This window comes from Epinephelus moara, chromosome 6 (assembly GCF_006386435.1).
Source record: "Epinephelus moara isolate mb chromosome 6, YSFRI_EMoa_1.0, whole genome shotgun sequence".
In the NCBI taxonomy this organism is placed as follows: domain Eukaryota; kingdom Metazoa; phylum Chordata; class Actinopteri; order Perciformes; family Serranidae; genus Epinephelus; species Epinephelus moara.
In genome coordinates, this window is record NC_065511.1 from 44,873,815 (window position 1) to 44,894,064 (window position 20,250).

At 42.7% G+C, this 20,250-nt stretch overlaps 3 protein-coding genes across 4 annotated transcripts in view; all 3 read left to right on the forward strand.

Annotated features, from left to right (window-relative positions):
• The first annotated feature begins 143 nt into the window (after window positions 1-143).
• LOC126391557 (uncharacterized) lies at window positions 144-2,235 on the forward strand. The gene is made up of 3 exons (XM_050046403.1): window positions 144-612; window positions 872-980; window positions 1,368-2,235. The coding sequence occupies exons 1-3, from the start codon at window positions 455-457 to the stop codon at window positions 1,737-1,739; spliced, it is 639 nt and encodes a 212-aa protein (XP_049902360.1). The 5' UTR covers window positions 144-454; the 3' UTR covers window positions 1,740-2,235.
• Window positions 2,236-3,005: 770 nt separating this feature from the next.
• Window positions 3,006-4,443, forward strand: LOC126391551 (glutamic acid-rich protein-like). 2 transcript variants are annotated; one of them, XM_050046396.1, is made up of 3 exons: window positions 3,006-3,712; window positions 3,889-4,171; window positions 4,320-4,443. In XM_050046396.1, exon 1 carries the CDS (start codon window positions 3,202-3,204, stop codon window positions 3,550-3,552), a length of 351 nt encoding a protein of 116 aa, XP_049902353.1. In that variant the 5' UTR covers window positions 3,006-3,201; the 3' UTR covers window positions 3,553-3,712; window positions 3,889-4,171; window positions 4,320-4,443. The 2 variants fall into 2 exon arrangements, with proteins under 2 accessions (XP_049902353.1, XP_049902352.1); XM_050046395.1 differs by having other exon boundaries at window positions 3,889-4,190; window positions 4,320-4,402.
• A 13,171-nt stretch (window positions 4,444-17,614) lies between these two features.
• The window catches only part of LOC126392488 (chondroitin sulfate proteoglycan 5-like), a 48,232-nt gene continuing 45,596 nt past the window's right edge, over window positions 17,615-20,250 (forward strand). The window contains exon 1 of the mRNA XM_050047899.1: window positions 17,615-18,169. Within this exon, the coding sequence (XP_049903856.1) occupies window positions 18,073-18,169 (97 nt within the window). The 5' untranslated portion in view covers window positions 17,615-18,072. The remainder of the gene's footprint in view (window positions 18,170-20,250) is intronic.

Here is a 20,250-nt window from a genome sequence, read left to right on the forward strand (position 1 = left end):
TGTGTGTGTGTGTGTGTGTGTGTGTGTGTGTGTGTGTGTGTTTGTGTGTGTGTGTGTTTATATGTGGGGGGCAGGTTTTCAATATGCATGTAGTATTTTTGTTTGTTTTTATTCTGTGAAGCACTTTGTGCTGCATTTTTAATGTATGAAAAGTGCTATACAAATAAAGTTTGATTGACTGATTGATTGATTGAGCCCCAGGATCAGTACTTTCTTTTCAGACCTTGGTGGATTTGCTGCGTTTTTTTTCTGGTCATTCAAGCGAACCAGTGTGCTTGATCAAGTAGTGGCACAAAGACTTCCTGGAACTTCGACAACCAAGTGGAACTTCCACAGTTGTGCTGTTAACACTGTGTATGAGCACAGGGATGACCTCCTTCAGTGTTTCCAGACCATCAGAGACTCTGGTGACTCTGATGCTCTAATTGTCAGAGAGGCTGGGGGCTTTGTGAGAATGCTGGAAGATGAGGAATTCTGCTTTTTCCTGGCGTTGTTTCACAAGATCATGCCACACGTGGACATGCTGTTTAACCAGCTGCAGAAGAGGAACATCGACCCTGTCTACATCACAGGAGTCATCCAGAGGTTCACCGACCGCATGCAAAACATCAGGTAAATAATTATTTATCATTAGCTGAGAAAAATGCTTATTATGATCATTTTTTGCAATCTTAAACCGTATAAAAAACATAAATGACACTACAGCAACTCATAAATACTTGTTTCATCATTTTAAACACAGTAAACAGGAAATTCATTTAGGATGATAATATATACAGTCTATTAAACACAGTACACAATGACAAGACTATTTTATTTTATGCCTCCAGTATGTTAGTTTCTGAAACAGTAATTGTGTGTTTTTGACTAGGGACTCCATTCCTTCTCTGGGTGAGGAATACAGTGGATCTGTGCAGCAGCAGCCCACAAAGAAATGGACGACACTTGGACAAGGAGAACAGCAGCAGTTGGCTACAGAGGTAAGCTGTAACATTACAGTTCTGTTTACACTCAATTAGGTGTTTTTACTTTTTTATTTATTAATGTGCAAAATGACCCTCTGCTATGTTTCTCTGTCTACCTTCCTCAATTCCTGAGTAATATTAAGAGTTATATATTTGTTTTTATTACGCCATGTTCAATTCACCACACAACTACTGAGGAAGGCAGACACTGAAGTGTTTAGATGCGGTTATTTCACATTCCTGATGTTAAGCAGTAAGCGATCCCATCTTCTCACAAAATAACATGCTCATCTCGTAAGAGGATACTGATGAAATTATTTAGACTAACAGATGTGAAAATTAAATTCTGATGTTTACTATGTGTACTGGCCTGCTATTTTTTATTTATGTATCATGTCATAGGTATGTGGTACCATTCTGAGTCACACCAGAGAGCAGTTCTCTTTGACCAAGCACCTCATCAGCAGTGGTGCACTGACTCTGTTCCAGTTTTTCATGGAGAACAACCTTCAGGCCACATTCACTGAGACTGTCAGTCTTCTCAAGATTCTCATCACCTCACCCATGACAACAGCAGAATCAGAGAGGTGCTTCTCTACTTTAAAGAGGATCAAGACCTTCCTGAGGAACACCATGACGCAGGATCGCCTGAATGCTCTGGCCATGCTCTCCATGGAGAAAAACCTTGTCAGAAACATCCCTGACTTCAGTAAAAGGGTCATTGAGAGCTTTGCCACTCAGAAGGACAGAAGGGCAAAGTTCCTGTACAAATAGATATCAGACATACACACACACACACACACACACACACATATTCCCTAGACCAAATCTTTCTTTGTATATAGTTGACCTTTGCACAATACATCATCCAGCAATATATTGTTATATTGCACTTTAGAAATGTCTAATACTTTGTCTTAGTAGTGTGTTTTTACTAATATTATTGTATATGTAATCTGTTCATCATTTACTTGATTGTTTAGTCTATAAAATGTTTTTTCATTGACTCATATTAAACATATGAAAGAAGCAAAACTTAACATTTGATAATCAAAAACAAAAAAATGTTTGGAATCTTACCTTGGAAAATCACTCCAGCGCTGACATTATTATCAAAATTGTTGCAGATAATATTTTTCTTGATCGAGTAATTGAAACATTTAACATTGTAACATTTAGCTTGATCATAAAGTACTGTACAGTATTCTTCCAGCCAAAGGTTTGAGTTCAGCCACTCTATATTCATTTCTTTATTATACATCCTTTATACAGTGTAAATTTCATAGATACATTACTACAATCTATATAATTGTATGTTATTGTATATAGTCCACTTTGCACTCTGTTTTGGTGGCGTGTCTCTTGCGTTGCCGATACACACCGTTTCATGTGCTCAGCTGTGCACCTCTGCCACAAGGGGGCGCTGGCGTAACAGTCAACAGCCTTGTGTGTAAAAATATCTCAGTATAATTAAGTCATTTGTTTACATGTTCAGTTTCAAATGCAAAACTTGTGTTTGTGCAATATGCTGTTTACATTTTTGTGCAAGAATGCCTCAACTTTTTAATACTGGTATTAAATAACTACTATTTCACAGAGCACTGGTATCCTGCCATTTGTGTTAAATTGTATTGGGATAGTTACTGAAACTGGCTTAATATGGCACAGCCCCACCTAGAATATTTTCCACTAGCCGCCACTGCAAATGGTGTCTGTCCCCTGACCACCTAAATTATCTAAATCTAAAATTACAGTTTTTCACGATTGTTAACACACAAAAATCTAAACCTTGGCACAATTTGCACAACCTTAACTTCACGTACCATTCGCTCGACCCGAATTGTCACTACTTCACACTCCCTTATGACTCCCCTAGACTCTGACTTTCCTTCTTTACACTCTGACGCCAATTGCACATCACCTTGTTGTCTAAACACTACACACAATGTGCAGTTGTTGCACACACCTCTCATGTGACAACTCAGTGGTATCAACCTACTACACACAAGTGTTCAAAACTCAACAAATTCAGGTCTGGTGAGCAATTAGCAATCAGGACTGCAGCATATAAGTGCCTTGAGCCTCCTCCTCTGTGTTTGGTGAACAATGGAGAACCTTGAAGAGAGCAACCAGAGAAGGAGAAGTCTAAGAGTGAGAGGAGGAGGAGGAGAACAAGGAGGAGAACAAGGAGAAGGAGAAAGAGGACAAGGAGGGGAGGAGAGAGGAGAAGGAGGGCATGGAGGAGGAGAGAGAGAAGGAGGACATGGAGGAGGACAGAGAAGAGGAGGAGGAAGACAGAGAGGAGCAGAAGGAGCAGGAGAACAGAGAGGAGCAGGAGGAGGACAGAGAGGAGCAGGAGGAGGACAGAGAGGAGCAGGAGGAGGACAGAGAGGAGCAGGAGGAGGACAGAGAGGAGCAGGAGGAGGACAGAGAGGAGCAGGAAGAGGACAGAGAGGAGCAGGAAGGCAGAGAGGTGCAGGAGGAGGAGGACAGATCGGAGCAGGAGGAGCAGGAGGACAGAGAGGAGCAGGAGGAGCAGGAGGACAGAGAGGAGCAGGAGGAAGAGGACAGAGAGGAGGAGGAGTAAGAAGAAGGAGAACCATTATATCTAATGAGATTCGGGGCACTGTGATAGACCATGTGCTGAACCATGGTTTGAGCATGAGGGAGGCTGGCTTGAGGGTCCAGCCCAATCTCAGCCGATTCACAGTTGGTGCCATCATAAGAACATTCAGGATGGAGAACAGGTACTAGTTTATACTTTACTATAAATCTATTTGTCTTGTGTACTGTAAAACAATACAGCATTTGTGTACTATGTATTTGTGTACTGTATACATTGTGTACTGTATAGACTGTGTACTGTAATACAATACTGCATTTCAATATAATACAGTGTGCTCACAGGAGTTATATTTTGCAGGACCGAAAGACAACCTCACAGTGGGGGAAAAAGACGCGTTTTCACACCAGAGCAGGAGACCCTAATTGTGAACACGGTTCGTGAAAACAATGCAATTACCCTAAGACAAATTAAACAGAAGATCCTAGCAGATAATGCAGCTTTTAATACGATCCAGAATGTCAGCCTGTCTACACTGGACCGTGTCCTCAAGAGGAATTCATTAGCTATGAAACAGGTCTACAGGGTCCCGTTCGAAAGAAACACAGACCATGTGAAGGAGCTACGGCGCGACTTTGTGCTTGTAAGTCCCATACATTACAGTAAGCACTGACATACAGGTAATGTAGTCTACCTGTGATGTACAGCAATATATTTTTTTTCCTTTTCTACAGTGTCTTTTGACCTCTCTGTCCATACAGTAACTTGCATTCTCTCTGTTTTTGTTTCAGCGAATCCAGGAGCTTGATACGGCGAATGAACTATATGAATATATTTTCATAGATGAGGCTGGGTTTAATCTGGCCAAGAGAAGGCGCAGGGGAAGAAATATCATAGGCCAGCGGGCCATTGTTGGGGTCCCCGGCCAGCGTGGTGGGAAAAATAACCATGTGTGCAGCAATAAATCACCATGCTGTCCTGCACCGCCATGTACATCTTGGTGCCTATAACACAGACTTGCTGCTGGCCTTCCTTGATGACCTCCACGAACAACTTGTTCCACCAGATCACACTGATGATCCACAAAGAATTAATTATGTTGTCATCTGGGACAATGTGAGTTTCCACCGGGCTCTGCTTGTACGTCAGTGGTTCCAGGCCCACCCACATTTTACGGTGTTATTCCTCCCGCCGTACTCTCCATTCCTCAACCCCATAGAGGAGTTCTTCTCTGCTTGGAGGTGGAAGGTGTATGAGCGAAACCCCCAGACCCAGGTCCCACTCGTCCAGGCCATGGAAGAAGCCTGTGGTGACGTCAGCCTCGAGTCCATTCAGGGATTCATGCGCCACTCAAGGCGGTTCTTCCAGAGATGTCTAGATAGGGAGAACATCGCCTGTGATGTGGACGAGGCCCTCTGGCCTGACAGAAACCGAAGGCATGATGATGCTTGATCATGATGATTCCTCAATCATGTACAATAAAAAGACATTTTTGGCTGCATATTTGTGTGCTGTTTTAAGTTTGTTTTATGAAAAAAGTAGGCTACACTGAGTCATTTTTACAAAAGGAGAAATATCTTATTTTCCAGAGTCATTGTCATTCATATGGTGTGTTCCATTTTACAATAGTGTTTTCAATTTTGCACTACAATGTGCTGTAAATGCTTGGTAGTGTGCAGCAAAAGCTTAGTTGTGTGTGCTCAATGAATGGTATGTGTCATTGGAAAATACGACTGTGTGTAGCAAATGAAAACATGAGTTCCATTTTGTGAACACAATGTAGAGATTTGATGGCAAGAGTCTTCTTGCAAAGGGAGTGTCAGGTTTAGCATTTTGTGTGTGCAGTTTTCAGTTTTGTGTGTGCAGTATTGAGAAAGCCGTTATTGTATTGAGAAACGTGTGTTGACAATCGTGAAAAACTGTAAACAAAGAGAAGTTGTACATAACAACCTCATAAAAATTAAAACCTCTTCTGTGACAGAAAGACAGAACAGGAGAATTAAATGAGGACTGTTAAATATCAGGTCTCTATCATCTAAAGCAGTGTTAGTAAACGAATTAATATTCGATAATCATATTGATTTACTCAGTCTCACCTACATCACATCTGTGGAACACCTACATCACATCTGTGGAACACCTACATCACATCTGTGGAACACCTGCATCACGCCTGTAGAACACCTACATCACATCTGTGGAACACCTACATCACATCTGTATAACACCTACATCACAACTGTGGAACATCTGCATCACGCCTGTAGAACACCTGCATCACATCTGTGGAACACCTACATCACATCTGTTGAACACCTACATCACATCTGTGGAACACCTGCATCACGCCTGTAGAGCACCTACATCACATCTGTATAACATCTACATCACATCTGTATAACACCTACATCACATCTGTTGAACACCTACATCACATCTGTTGAACACCTACATCACATCTGTGGTATACCTATATCACATCTGTGGAACGCCTACATCACATCTGTGATCGCACTTCCAGAACACCTAAATCACATCTGTTGAACACCTACATCACATCTGTGGAACATCTGCATCACGCCTGTAGAACACCAACATCACATCTGTATGACACCTGCATCACATCTGTGGAACACCTGCATCACATCTGTGGAACACCTAAATCACATCTGTGGAACACCTACATCACATCCGTATAACACCTACATCACATCTGTGGAACACCTACATCACATCTGTGGAACACCTACATCACATCTGTGGAACACTTACATCACATCTGTTGAACACCTACATCACATCTGTGGAACACCTACATCACATCTGTGGAACACCTGCATCATGCCTGTAGAACACCTACATCACATCTGTTGAACACCTACATCACATCTGTGGAACACCTACATCACATCTGTATAACACCTGCATCACATCTGTGGAACACCTGCATCACATCTGTTGAACACCTACATCACATCTGTAGAACACCTACATTACATCTGTGGAACACCTACCTCACATCTGTATAACACCTGCATCACATCTGTGGAACACCTACATCACATCTGTAGAGCACCTACATCACATCTGTAGAACACCTGCATCACATCTGTGGAACACCTACATCACATCTGTAGAACACCTACATCACATCTGTAGAACACCTACATTACATCTGTAGAGCACCTACATCACATCTGTAGAACACCTACATTACATCTGTAGAACACCTACCTCACATCTGTATAACACCTGCATCACATCTGTGGAACACCTACATCACATCTGTAGAGCACCTACATCACATCTGTAGAGCACCTACATCACATACATCACATCTTTAGCTGATGACTTTCAGAAAAACATGAGGCTGATGACTCTCCTCAGAAGAATCTGAAGCGGATGACTCTCCTCAGAGTAACCTGGAGCTGATGTCTCTCCTCAGAGGAATCTGAAGCTGATGACTCTCCTCAGAGGAACCTGAGGCTGATGACTCTACCCGGAGGAACCCAAGACTGACAACTCTCCTCAGAGTAACCTGGATCTGATGACTCTCTCAGAGGAACCTTTTTCCAGCAGCTGGTCATATGTTTCTTCTGCAGCTTGAGGTCTCAGCTGTGAGAGAGGAAACACTGAAACTTCCAGGGCATCTGTAAGGTTAAAATCAGAGACTATAATCATGATCAATCAATCAATCAATCAATTTTATTTATAAAGCCCAATATCACAAATTACAATTTGCCTCACAGGGCTTTACAGCATACGACATCCCTCTGTCCTTATGACCCTCACAGCTGATCAGGAAAAACTCCCCAAAAAAACCCTTTAACAGGGAACAAAATGGTAGAAACCTCAGGAAGAGCAACTGAGGAGGGATCCCTCTTCCAGGACGGACAGACGTGCAATAGATGTCGTACAGAACAGATCAGCATGATAAATTAACAGTAATCCGTATGACACAATGAGACAGAAAGAGAGAGACAGAGACAGAGAGAGATGCAGGATAGACGGTATTGACAGTAGCTTACAACAACATTAATGAAACTAATAATATAATTATAATTCTGGCTATTGTGGTACAATATGTTGAAAGTATATATTAAAGAGGCAGCAGATAGCATCTTTTCCTAAAGATATCATGATGAAAATAATGTGGGTTGCACAGGGTAGAGGCCACAGTAAAATCAGACTGTCAGCGTTAACATAGGTTACTTAGTGGCTTTGCAATCTTTGTAATAAGCTTCTGCCACCGGTGCCAAAATTTTGCGGAAAAAATCTGCTTTACGGCAGGAAAGGTGTCATGTATTGCAAAACTGGTCGGTCAGCCAATCAGGGACTGGAGCTGGTCCTTATGAAGGGTTGGGCATGAGATAGTTGAGTCACGAGCACAATGGCAGACGGACAAAGTTTGGAGACAAGTGAAAAACGGCCTAGCGAAAGACAAGGAGCTCCTCTGTGTGAGGAGGCAAAGAAGAGCAAAAAGGAGAGTGATAAAAGTAGAGGAAAAACAAGAGTAAACCTCAGTCAGGCGTTCAAGAGATGGAGGGAGCTCCGTGACCAAAGAGGCTTCAAAACCCATGTCCAGCTAGCTTTCTTTCTAATGGATCAGTAAGTAACACGGCTAAATGTTAGCTAGACCAGAGAGGACTGTACTGTACTGGCTGCTAGTTCATTCCTAGCTGGCCAGCATCCCAAATCGCCGCAACCAGGGAGCGGGTAACGAGTGTTGGTCGGCTGACATCCCGGTCAGCCAGGCAGCCCTCGGACAGTGATACCCCCCCTCCCTTCCTTCTGTTCTCTTGTCACGGAGGCAGCTATCGATGGACATCGCCCAGCTAAGTTACGCCCAGCTAAGTGAACACTGGACTTTTCACTGCAACGGCCTTAGACTGAGGAGCATCAAAATCAGTTAATATTAGTCCACACAGCCCTCCGAAGCTGGCCTGGAGAGCAGGGGGATCATGTCGGTCACTGGCCATAAATGTGAGGGCAGCCTTCGCAGCTACTGGGCACCCAGCATCTCCGACCGGGAGAAGTGGAGTAAAATCCTCTCCTCCGCTGCCATTTGTCTGGTGAACGCCTCTCCTCTGTCAACACACTCTTCCAGCAGTTTAATAATATTGATGCTAGTTGTAACATTTGAATGTTTTAGTAGTAAGCCCTGTTCTAAGCAGGATAATGTATAGTGAGTTGACTGTTGACTGTTGAAAAATAACTCCGCTGTGCGTCGGGGTTCCATTCCCCTGTCGGGAGTTATTTTTCAACAGACACCGGCTCACTATACATTATCCATTACGTGTCTACTGTTGTTTGTACTGATACTGTGCATATTGGTATCATTTACTGTGAGTTGTTTGTACTGGTACTGTGCATTCTGCTATAATTATTTGCATTACTATTTGTTTTTTTCTTCAGATAAATCTGATAATTGTTGCTCGGTCTCTTTACTCATTAATTTAGTAGAGTGTCCACACACCTTCTCATTCTACATATACATAGAGGTATACTGGTGGCTTTACAGCCTACATTTTATTCATTATCTCTGATCCCCACGCTGAATTTAGTGCAAGCGCTGACACTAGGTGGCACCACGCTAAAAAAAACCTGAATCCTATCTGTTGCCTGTTTAAAGTCTGATAGTAGCCTATACATATGTGACAATAATCATATGCGTATAATAACAGTAGAAGTATGACTAATGACTAATGATAACAGCAGCAGGAGGCATCTGGCAGGACCACGGCAGCAGCACAACCACACACGTCACACTATCCAGACACCGCTGCAATACGAGTTAACCTGAGAGACAGTGGAGCACAAAGGCTCCGGAGAAGAAGCCCAGTTAGTGACATGCAGTACAGCAGAGTTAGTGACATGCAGTACAGCAGAGTTAGTGACATGCAGTACGGCCGAGTTAGTGACATGCAGTACAGCAGAGTTAGTGACATGCAGTAGAGCCCAGTTAGTGACATGCAGTAGAGCCCAGTTAGTGACATGCAGTAACAGGACATGACAGACTTTTGGCTGCAGTGTTTTTTTCTGACTGATCAGGACTCAGTGACTCTTTCACAGTATTGAGTTAAACATCATAAATAAAGGGTTAATGCAGATTTAAAGCAGCTGATGAATGACAGACACAGTGTTTAAAAACTCAGAGGAGTCACATCTCAGCCTGATTTTCAGAAACAGACACTAGAGGGTTCAAGTCTGGAGTTTGGGGACAAATATTTAGACCTGTTTTGGCGTCTTTGGAGCAGCGGTGGTAAAATAATACCAGACCTGAAAAATTGCTCTCCAGGACTCATCACAGAGTCTGTGTCTGACTGATGCTACAGATATTAACATGTTTTATTTTGAGCTGAAGACGCGGAGAATATTTCATGACAGATGACTGACAGATGGACTTGTGTGTGTTTGTCTTAGAGACACTTTTACTGCATTAGGAAAATAAGGAACAAACGAGCAGTGTGTGTTTTGTGTCGGATTATATGCTGTCAGCATTTTGTTTTGGGAGGCGGTGGGGGTTCATATTTTGGGGGGACAGAAATGGGGGGGTGGTTATGAAGTCGGGGACAAACAGTTTATTTCTGCTCTGGTTAGCAAACACAGCAGGCGGCAGCCTCGGAGAAAAGACCCAGAGGATAATTATGGGATGTTCATGGGAAAAAGAACAGAGCTGTGCGTTAATGTTTTTTTTATTGTTTTTATTGTTTAATTACTTGATTAATTATTGATTGGTAGATTTATTTATTTATTCTCTTTTCTCATTGAATAAGTGTCGTATAATTGCATGGTTTTATTTCTTTGCAGTTTGTCTCTGCCATCTGAATTGTAAAGCATTTTGTGCTGCACTTTGTGCATGAAAGGTGCGAGATAAAGTTCATTAATGATCACAATGCTAGCGGGAGGCGGGAGGTCCGACGATTCCAGCGAGAGGAGAGGGAGAAATTAAACAAAATAATATGAAATAGGAGACACCTGTCTCCCTCTTTTATTTTCAGCATTTAATCAAGGCGGAGGCAGGCAGCTGGAGGTCCGAGACTTCCAGCGAGGGGAGCGGTAGAAACAAACAGACAATGTGTGTCTGCGTGTGTTATGTTCAGGTGTTGTCACGTAAATAACAGTGCCCAAGCAATAAACAGGACAGACAATAGGATTTTATTTATTTTTACACTACATTTTTACTGAAAGCTGACCGAATCCGACCCGAGCCCAAATACAATTTATACATTTTTGACCAAACCCGGCCCGGTTTGTAATATAACTGAATTTCTATCCATACATATAAACTTAGGCCTATTAAAATTATAAGGCATCTTTGAGTAAACTGCGAGTATCATTTAAGTAGGCTATGTCGTGGCCAGGTTGAGTGTTCTCTTTTTTGGAAATCAAAATATGGTCACCCTCTATTACCCAGCATGTAATAAGTAGACATGATGGTTCACTGACAAAGCAGCAATATGTAATGACTTGGGATGAGAGCACGTTGTTATGTTATGTTAGCAGGAAGTGCTCACAGTCAGGGAACACAAATGGTTGTGTCATGTTAAATGTTAATTCAATTGCTAAAGTGAACTTTGAGAATTTAAAGTTTTTACACCAACATGTTTTAAAATGAATTTAAAGTATGACTCAAATGTTTTCAATATTTTTAATTGTTACTGTTGACATCTGTCTCTGTTTATGTCTCATTGTGTCATATGGATCACTGTACATTTATTATGTTCATTTGTTCTGTACCACATCTACTGTCTGTCTGTCCATCCTGGAGACAGATCTGTCCTCAGTGTCTCTTCCTGAGGTTTCTACCACCCCCACCCCCTGTTAAGCATTTTTTGGGGAGTTTTTCCTGATCCGCTGTGAGGGTCCTAAGGACAGAGGGACAGAGGGTCCAAAGGACAGAGGACAGAGGGATGTTGTCTGCTGTAAAACCTCTAACACAAACTGTGATTTGTGATTTTGGGCTTTATAAATAAAACTGAAATTGTCAAAGAATTTAAGTATTCACCACTTTTACAAAGAGAACAGTTCGAAGTTCTCAAGTTTCCATGGAACCTCACAAATTTAGCATTTTAGCCATGTTAACATGGCTCAGCTTTCATCAGGGTCAGTGTCCTTTTGACAGCCTAAGTTATGCCAACACACCTAGTTAACATGTATGTTAGCATGCTAATGTGCTAATGCATCCTTTACATGGGTGGATTGTAGAAATGAAACATTCTTACATTCACGACGAGTGTTCTCATTATGAAGGGGTTAAAAATGAAGCAGAGCTACATACATGAACTTTAAATTTAATGACCATGAAACCAGTGTCACCTCCATGTTATGAATATTTATGAAGCATATTAAGAAGTATTAAAAAGGGTTATAAATCTTTTTGGAGTATCACGTTGGATTTCTGGGAGTCTTCAGAGAAATCTGATTTTCCAGTTGTCGTCATGTCTTGAATGTTGATGTGGAAAGATGGAAGACTGGAAGCTGTTGAGTGGTGTAAATTGAACATGTGACACGTGTAGTTCAGAATTGTAGACATGAAAAGTCACATGATCATCGCAGTGATTGAGGAAGGCCTTTGTCGTGGTAATGTACAGCTGTGACTGATGGCTGAGTTCACTGGGAGTCCTGGTGCATCGTTAAGGTGATTACTGACACCTGTGTGAAAGGTACACATCTCTGCTGTGATGAAGAAGACCTGCTTTGGTCAGCTGATGCTGTCGAGGACTCGTTTCAGGTTCAGCTGAATTTGTGGATTTTCGTTCCTCCTGAACTGAAGTTGAGTGTTTGGCGGTCAGAGTGGAGCGGGGTGACTCCAGATGAACATTCAGCCGTGTGAGTGTAAAAACAACATCTCTTTTCCATCTGTGCAGCTCTTTATGAAACCACTAATTAGAGCTGATGTAGGTCATGAACTGACCCCAGGTCTGCTGTTACACTCCTGAATGCTGCCTGTTTGTCTTTGTTTCAGCTAGATGATGAAACAACAGAATTTACACCAGTGGGCGGTTTAATTTCTGCAGAGATGATATAAAAGGTTTATTGATATATAGTATGTTTCTGCTGCTCTTCGTCTTCTTACAAAACAAACGTTTTTTTATTTAGTTTTATTTGTTTGGCACTTCCTGTAAAAAAATGTGAAATTAGGTGTGTAGAGAAACTCTTACGGTCTGTTCAGAGCTGTTCTGTTTGTATAACTTTATTGGATATTTTATTGTGTTGCCTGATACGTGATGATGGGAGACTTGACGTTTATTATTTTATCAAGGGTGGGTTTGGGGGGGGCACTGTCTTTTATTTAATATCACTAATGGGGACGACCTGAACTGTCACAACAACATGATCCCCATACGAGGAATTAACCCTGAAATACTGTGTGTCCTTCTGTGACAGAGGACCAGTCCACTTCCTGTTTCCTGTCGTCACTGTTAACTGACGCTGGCGAGGTACATTTCATATATTTGCACCACCTTCACTCACATTATCAAAAAAATATGTGAAGTGGCTGATTTCTGTTATTCAGGATCTTTTGGATATTTAAAACCTCACATTCCACTTTTTTATATGACACTTTATTAAGTGTATAATTTGTCTTTGGCACAAAGTATTTTAACAACTGTCAGATGGATTACTTTTAAATTTGGTGAATATGTGCACATTCTACAGAAGATGAATCCGACTCACTTCAGAGACCCTCTGACTTTTCCTCTCGCACCACCATGAGGTTGAAATAAAGTGATTTGAAGTGTAATATCTTGCCTTTAAATTTAGAACAGATACCCATGTTACCCTCAGGGTGAACTGTTCCTGTGGCACCACCATGAGGTCAAGTTTTCACTTTGTCTCAATCTTTTGTTTTTGACCTGCTTAACTAACGGCATTCATTATTCTCAGCTGCTCTACCTGTTTAGTGCTAATTAGCAAATGTTAGAATGCTATCATGTTAACTAAGATGGTGAACATGGTAAACATATATATGGTAGTATGTTGATGTTAGTGTTCAAAGCACCTCTGTGTCTAAGTATGTAAGTAAGCTAGCATGGCTAAAATGTAGCTAAAAACGCAGAACTTCCTATTTCAACTTTTGTGTCCAATTGCTATGTTTACGGAAAGCTTCCTGTTGCTATGTTTATGCTAAGCATCCAATTGCTACATTTACGCCTTGCACCCTTTTGCTACGTTTACACCTAGCATCCTATTGCTACATTTACACCTAGCATTTATTTCAATATTTATGCGTCATACTTCAATGTTTACACATTGCCTCCTATTGCTACTAGTTGCTATGTTTATGCCTAGCGTCCAATCACTACATTTACACCTAGCGCCCTGTCGCTTCATTTATGCATTGTGTCCTATTGCTTCATTTATGCCTAGCATCCTATTGCTATGTTTACGCCTAGCGTCCTATTGCTCGATTTATGCCTAGCGTCCTATTGGTAGATTTACGCCTAGTGTCTTATTGCTACATTTACGCCTTGGGTCCTATTGATATGTTTATGCCCAGTGTCCTATTGCTATGTTTACGCCCATCAAAATGTTGCTATGTTTATGCTAAGCATCCAATCACTATGTTTATGCCTAGCACCCTATTGCTTCATTTACGCATCGCTTCCTATAGCTACGTTTACACCTAACGTCCTATTGCTCCATTTACACCTTGCGTCCTATTGCTCCATTTACGCCTAACGTCCTATTGCTAGATTTACACCTAGTGTCTTATTGCTAGATTTACGCCTAGCGTCCTATTGCTATGTTTACACCTAGTGTCCTGTCACTACGTTTACACCTAGCATCTTTTTGCTACGTTTATGCCATGCATTGTATTTCAATGTTTACGCCTAGTTTCTTAATGCCAGATTTACACCTAGTGTCCTATACCTAGATTTACGCCTGGCATCCTATTGCTAGATATATGCCAAGCATCCTACTGCTACATTTTCGCCTAGCGTCTTATTGCTATGTGTATGCCTAGTGTCCTACTGCTATGTTTAGGCCTGTCATAATGTTGCTATGTTTATGCTAAGTAGGGCTGGGCGATAAATCGATTTTATCGATTAATTCGAAAAAGAAAAAGAACGGCACTTTATTTTCAGCACTGCAGGGATGATGCACAGCCTCTCTCATCAGTGTCTGACTTTTACATAGAGGGAAATAACTCAAAAACAGCATGCAGAACTGTGTAGGCTTCTTCACTGTGGCTGCTCGATTTAAATATCAGAGCACGCCTCACTTTCTTCCTGGGGCGCATCCGTCTGACGTCACACACCACACCCAGCACACTAACATCTCATACCTCCTACATCAACTACACACATACACAGCTCCACACACACACACACACACACACACACACACACAGAAGCCACACACATCAGGCTCAGCCTGTAACATAAGGCTATTTAGTTTGTTTAATAAAAGGACAAGGTATAGACCTGTTCAATAGTAAAGGTAACCTTAAATGATCCAAATCCAATATGATGGTAGGGGAAACACTGCCGTATGATAAGAAAGGGGTCCGGTGGAAAGTGATCACAGATGCAGTTGCCATGTAGTATATTGCAAGAGATATGGTGCCCATATATAGGCTACTGTGGAAAAGCTGGGGTTTATTCACATGCTGAAAGTTTTGGACCCCAGGTATGTGCTACCAGGCTGCAATTTTTTTTTTAACTAGGAGGGGAAAAAATAGATTTAAATCGTGAATCTGATTTTTTGTGAAAAAGTCAGATTTTTTTTTTAGGCCATATCGCCCAGCCCTAATACTAAACATCCAGTCACTATGTTTACGCCTAGCACCCTATGCTTCATTTACACCATCCTATTGCTACATTTACATCTAACGTTCTATTGCTACAATCTAGTCTAGCGTTCTATTGCTAAATTAATGCCTAGCGTCCTATTGCTATGTTTACGCCTAGCGTCCTATTGCTCGATTTATGTCTAGTGTCCTATTGGTAGATTTACGCCTAGTGTCTTATTGCTACATTCATGCCTTGGGTCCTATTGATATGTTTATGCCCAGTGTCCTACTGCTATGTTTACGCCCGTCAAAATGTTGCTATGTTTATGCTAAGCATCCAATCACTATGTTTATGCCCAGTGTCCTATTGCTATGTTTACGCCCATCAAAATGTTGCTATGTTTATGCTAAGCATCCAATCACTATGTTTATGCCTAGCGCGCTATTGCTAGACTTATGCCTAGTGTCTGATTGCTACATTTACGCCTAGCGTCCTATTGCTATGTTTACACCTAGTGTCCTGTCACTACATTTACACCTAGCGTCTTTTTGCTACGTTTACGCCATGCATCCTATTTCAATGTTTATGCCTAGTGTCTTAATGCCAGATTTACACCTAGTGTCCTATACCTAGGTTGGCATCCTATTGCTAGATATATGCCAAGCGTCCTACTGCTACATTTTCACCTAGCATCTTACTGCTATGTGTATGCCTAGTGTCCTACTGCTATGTTTAGGCCTGTCATAATGTTGCTATGTTTATGCTAAGCATCTAATCACTATGTTTACGCCTAGCACCCTATGCTTCATTTACACCATCCTATTGCTACATTTACATCTAACGTTCTATTGCTACAATCTAGTCTAGCGTTCTATTGCTACATTAATGCCTAGTGTCCTATTGCTATGTTTACACCTAGCATTCTGTTGCTATGTTCATGCCTAGTGTCCTATTGCTACATTTACGCCTAGCATTCTATTGCTATGTATGTGGTTTGCCTCATACTTGACCTTAAGAGTGAAGTATTTCTGGGCCTCATTCTGGGTGTTTTCGACACCACACTATGTTTATGCCTAGCGTCCTATTGCTACATTTATGCCTAGCGTTCTGTTGCTATGTTTATGCTAAGCATCCTATTGCTACATTTACATCTAGCATCCTATTGCTACATTTACATCTAGTATCCTATTGCTAAATTTACGCCTAGTATTTATCACCATCACCGCCATCATCACCATCATCACCATCATCACCATCATCATCATCATCATCATCATAATCATCATCTTCACCATCATCATCACCATCACCATCATCACCATCACCATCACCATCACCACCATCATCATCATCANCCTCCCTTTTGTTGCTTCTCTGTCACATTATTAAACAAAGCTGGTTGTTTTGACGCCATCAAACACTCTTTTCTTTTTTTACATAATCACACACACACACACACACACACACACACACACACGGAGCGACAGAGGAAAGTTCAGCTGATTTTTTTCCCTAGGCGAGAAAAAGTGTTTTCAGTGTGAAAAACAAAACACTGAAAGGTCTGAGAGAGGAGGAGGAGGAGGAGGAACTGGTTGAGGAAAAGGAAAAGCTGAAGGAGGTGAAGGATGGGGGAGAGAAGGAGGAGGAAAAGAAGGGTTGAAAAGTCTTGGAAGATGGAGGAATAAATGAAGAGGAGGAGAAATGTCTGTGAAAGTGTGAAAGGATGAAGGAGGACGGGGGGGGGGGGGAAACTAAGGCAGAGGGAGGACGGAAACATCTCAGAGGATAAAAAGTTTCTGGAAGAAAGGGAGGTGTCTGAAGATGAAGAGATGATTCCTGGTAAAGAGGGAGGAGGTCAAAGGAGGATGAAGAAGAAAATCATTTTAGGTGAAGGAAAGAAGGAGAGAAGAGGAGGAGGACGACGACAAAGGAAGTGTCCTAGGGACAGAAAAGGAACAATTTTAGGGACAGTATGGATGGACGAGTGAGACCAACATGGAGATTCAATGGAAATGGAAACAGCTTAGAGGAGGAGAAGGAGGAGCAGTAAGAGAAAGAAGAGGAGAAATAGTCTGAGGAGGTGAATGTGGGGACTTAACAACATGTTTGGAAAGAGGAAAAGGAAGTTCCCAAAAGTTATGAAGGATGAAGGAAGAGAGGAGGAGAGTGAGGAGGGGGAGGAGGAGGAGGAGTGTCCTAAAGAAAAGGACAAAAAGTCCGAGGAAGAGGAAACATGGACTCTTTAAAGGACAGGGGAAAGTTCTAGGAAGGGGAGGATGGAGGGAGGAGGAGGATGGAGGCAGGAGAGGACTTGTGGAAAGGGGGGAGGAGGAGGAGGGATGATGAAGAGGAGGAGGTGGAGGGGCATCAGCAGCCCTCTTGTCCCCTCCCCACACGATGAGAGCGCGCCTCACTCCGCTGCGCGGTTATTTCTGTCTCAAAGCACCGATCCGTACCGAGCCGAGCCGAGCCACGGCGCGCATCCCCGCCTCCACCACCGCCTCCACCACCACCCCACCCTCGTCTCTCCGTGTCCCACCGCCGCTCTGAGGCAATGGAGCCGTAACCAGCCTCAGTGTGCTAAGTGAGCCGAGCCGAGCCGAGCCAAGCGCGTGAAGCAGCAGCGGATATGGAGGTGCAGCGCAGAGAGGCTGGAGTCTAGACTGAACCACATCAGGACGAGGATTTACTCAGACCCACATCAGGACGGGGATTGACTCAGACCCACATTTATAAACTGTTCTCTCTGATCACCGAGGATCTTTATTCTCTGACCGTCTGACTGAGTCTGTGCGCGGTGAAGATGCGGCGGAACGAGACGAGCTTTTACACCGGATGCTTGAGACGAACGCTGCTGTCGTGCGTCCTGGTTCTGCACCTGATCCCGCTCAGTGTCCACGGTAAGACCGCGTCCTGCACCGTGTACGTTCACCATGAAGCCGTTGATGAGGCTCTGCAGCAGCAGCAGCAGCCGCTGAACACAGTCCCACAGGGCAACAGAAAGGAGGTCAGTGAGCCTCTCTTTGTAGGTTAGGAAGCTCTGCACACTCAGCTGCTGCTGCTGCTGCTGCTCAGTGACGGGATTAAACCCGGGTCCTGTTCACACTCACTGAACCGGACCCAAAATATAATCCACATTATAATGGGGTCCAGAGAAACATGGACACTGTGCTGCAGAAAACATATCTGATGATGGAGTGGTTACCAAGTGTGTGCAGGAAAATATGACAGATGTGAGGAGCTGAAATTAGGTCACAGTGAAGACACAATATAAACTGAATATTTCAGAGACAACAGACAAGATGAGATGAGACAACGACGACGACGATGATGATGAGGTCAAAATAAAACTGACAGGTATCAGAGATGTGATGAGCTCAGTGCTGCAGACAGATGATAAAATAATTGAACAGTCTCTGAATCAGATCATTAACATGAATGTTCTCCGTGTTGGAGACGTGACAGTGATGCAGTAAACCGGATCCCTGGAGGCGCCGCGGCGACACAAAGGCTTCAGGATTATTGAAGGCCGAGAGGCTTCATGAATAATTCATGATGTGGACAGACACACATTCTGACACACTGAGCCCAGAAGAAAAACATAAAAAAACAGAGGTTTCTTCGCTCTTTGTCTGAGATTCACGGCGCGCGACCGCCACGTTACTGTCACATTAATGATGCAGGAGCGTGCACGAGATGGAATCAGTGTGGCGTTATAATCCAGTTTAATCTGGCTCATTCTGTCTGTGTAGATTCAAATTTATTTAATTCTATAGTTTTAAGGTGACATCTTCGTCATCCCAACATCACACACACACAAAATGATGCTGTTACTGTTTTTTTTTTTTTAATTATTATTTGAAGGCAGAAAGAAAAGTGACATCACTGAAAATCCACTCTCCACCACCTTTAATTGGACTAATCAACATGATTGTGTCGTTAGTTTGAGTGGCAGGCAGGTGAAGCAGTTTGCACCTCGTCACCTCAGCAAGAAGATTTAGGTTCAAACCTGCCGACTGGTGGTGTGGCGTTCAGACCGATCCGTCACCAGATAAATGTTTCATATGTGGTGGACATGTTGTTGGCTGTGGTTAGGTTTCAGGTTTAAATATCTGGTCATGTCGCCACAAATATGTCTGGAAATGTTCTGAAGTCAAACAGCAGCATGCTGTTTGCTGTCTCTCTGTCAATCACCTCCACCCATCACCTCCACCCAACTCAGATACACAAAACTAATCACTGCATTTTAAAGTAATCAGTTACTTTAAGTACTTGCTTCAGTTCAGGGATTACCACTCACAGAGACGTATGGTCGTCACATGTCATCGACATGACACGTAAAACAATAAGACACGTTTTAACAGGTGGATTTTTATTGTGACCTCGACCTTTACAACGACAGCAGTCAGAGTCAGGTGAAACAATATTGGTTGTCGCAGTTTGGACGCAAATCGTTTATCCCGACAGGTTTCATTAAGAGTTCCACAGTAGCAGGTCGATGAGGTCGATCCTTAAACAGACTGTGACTCTGTGCTCACCTGAGCCGCGCATCATCACAGGTGATGTTACAACATAACCAGGAAATAAAAACACTGAACGTGCTGCTGTGGCAAATGTGACGTCTGACGAGTTCATGAATGAGTCGCCATGTTCTAGTCTTTGCAAATAGGAAGTCATTCCTCCCGACGCTGCTCAGAAACACACATTTCCTGTTCCTGTGGAGGTTTTCTCAAGGTGGGGTCCACGTGAGGTTTTTGTTTCTGTCTCTGTCCCCACACCACCATCTAAAATATGGATGGATGGATGGGTGGATGATGGATGGATGGATGGATGGATGGATGGATGGGTTCTGTACGACATCTATTGCACGTCTGTCCGTCCTGGAAGAGGGATCCCTCCTCAGTTGCTCTTCCTGAGGTTTCTACCGTTTTTTTTCCCCGTTAAAGGGGTTTTTTTGGGGAGTTTTTCCTTATCCGCTGCG

What these genes read in the sequence shown, in the direction of transcription:
- LOC126391557 (XM_050046403.1), top strand. Translation starts at nt 455, where the DNA reads ATGCTGGAAGATGAGGAATTCTGCTTTTTCCTGGCGTTGTTTCACAAG. An exon ending in GACCGCATGCAAAACATCAG is followed by an intron (nt 613 to 871) that starts GTAAATAATTAT and finishes GTTTTTGACTAG; the next exon opens with GGACTCCATTCCTTCTCTGG. An exon ending in AGCAGCAGTTGGCTACAGAG is followed by an intron (nt 981 to 1,367) that starts GTAAGCTGTAAC and finishes ATCATGTCATAG; the next exon opens with GTATGTGGTACCATTCTGAG.
- LOC126391551 (XM_050046395.1), top strand. Translation starts at nt 3,072, where the DNA reads ATGGAGAACCTTGAAGAGAGCAACCAGAGAAGGAGAAGTCTAAGAGTG. An exon ending in ACATTCAGGATGGAGAACAG is followed by an intron (nt 3,713 to 3,888) that starts GTACTAGTTTAT and finishes TATATTTTGCAG; the next exon opens with GACCGAAAGACAACCTCACA.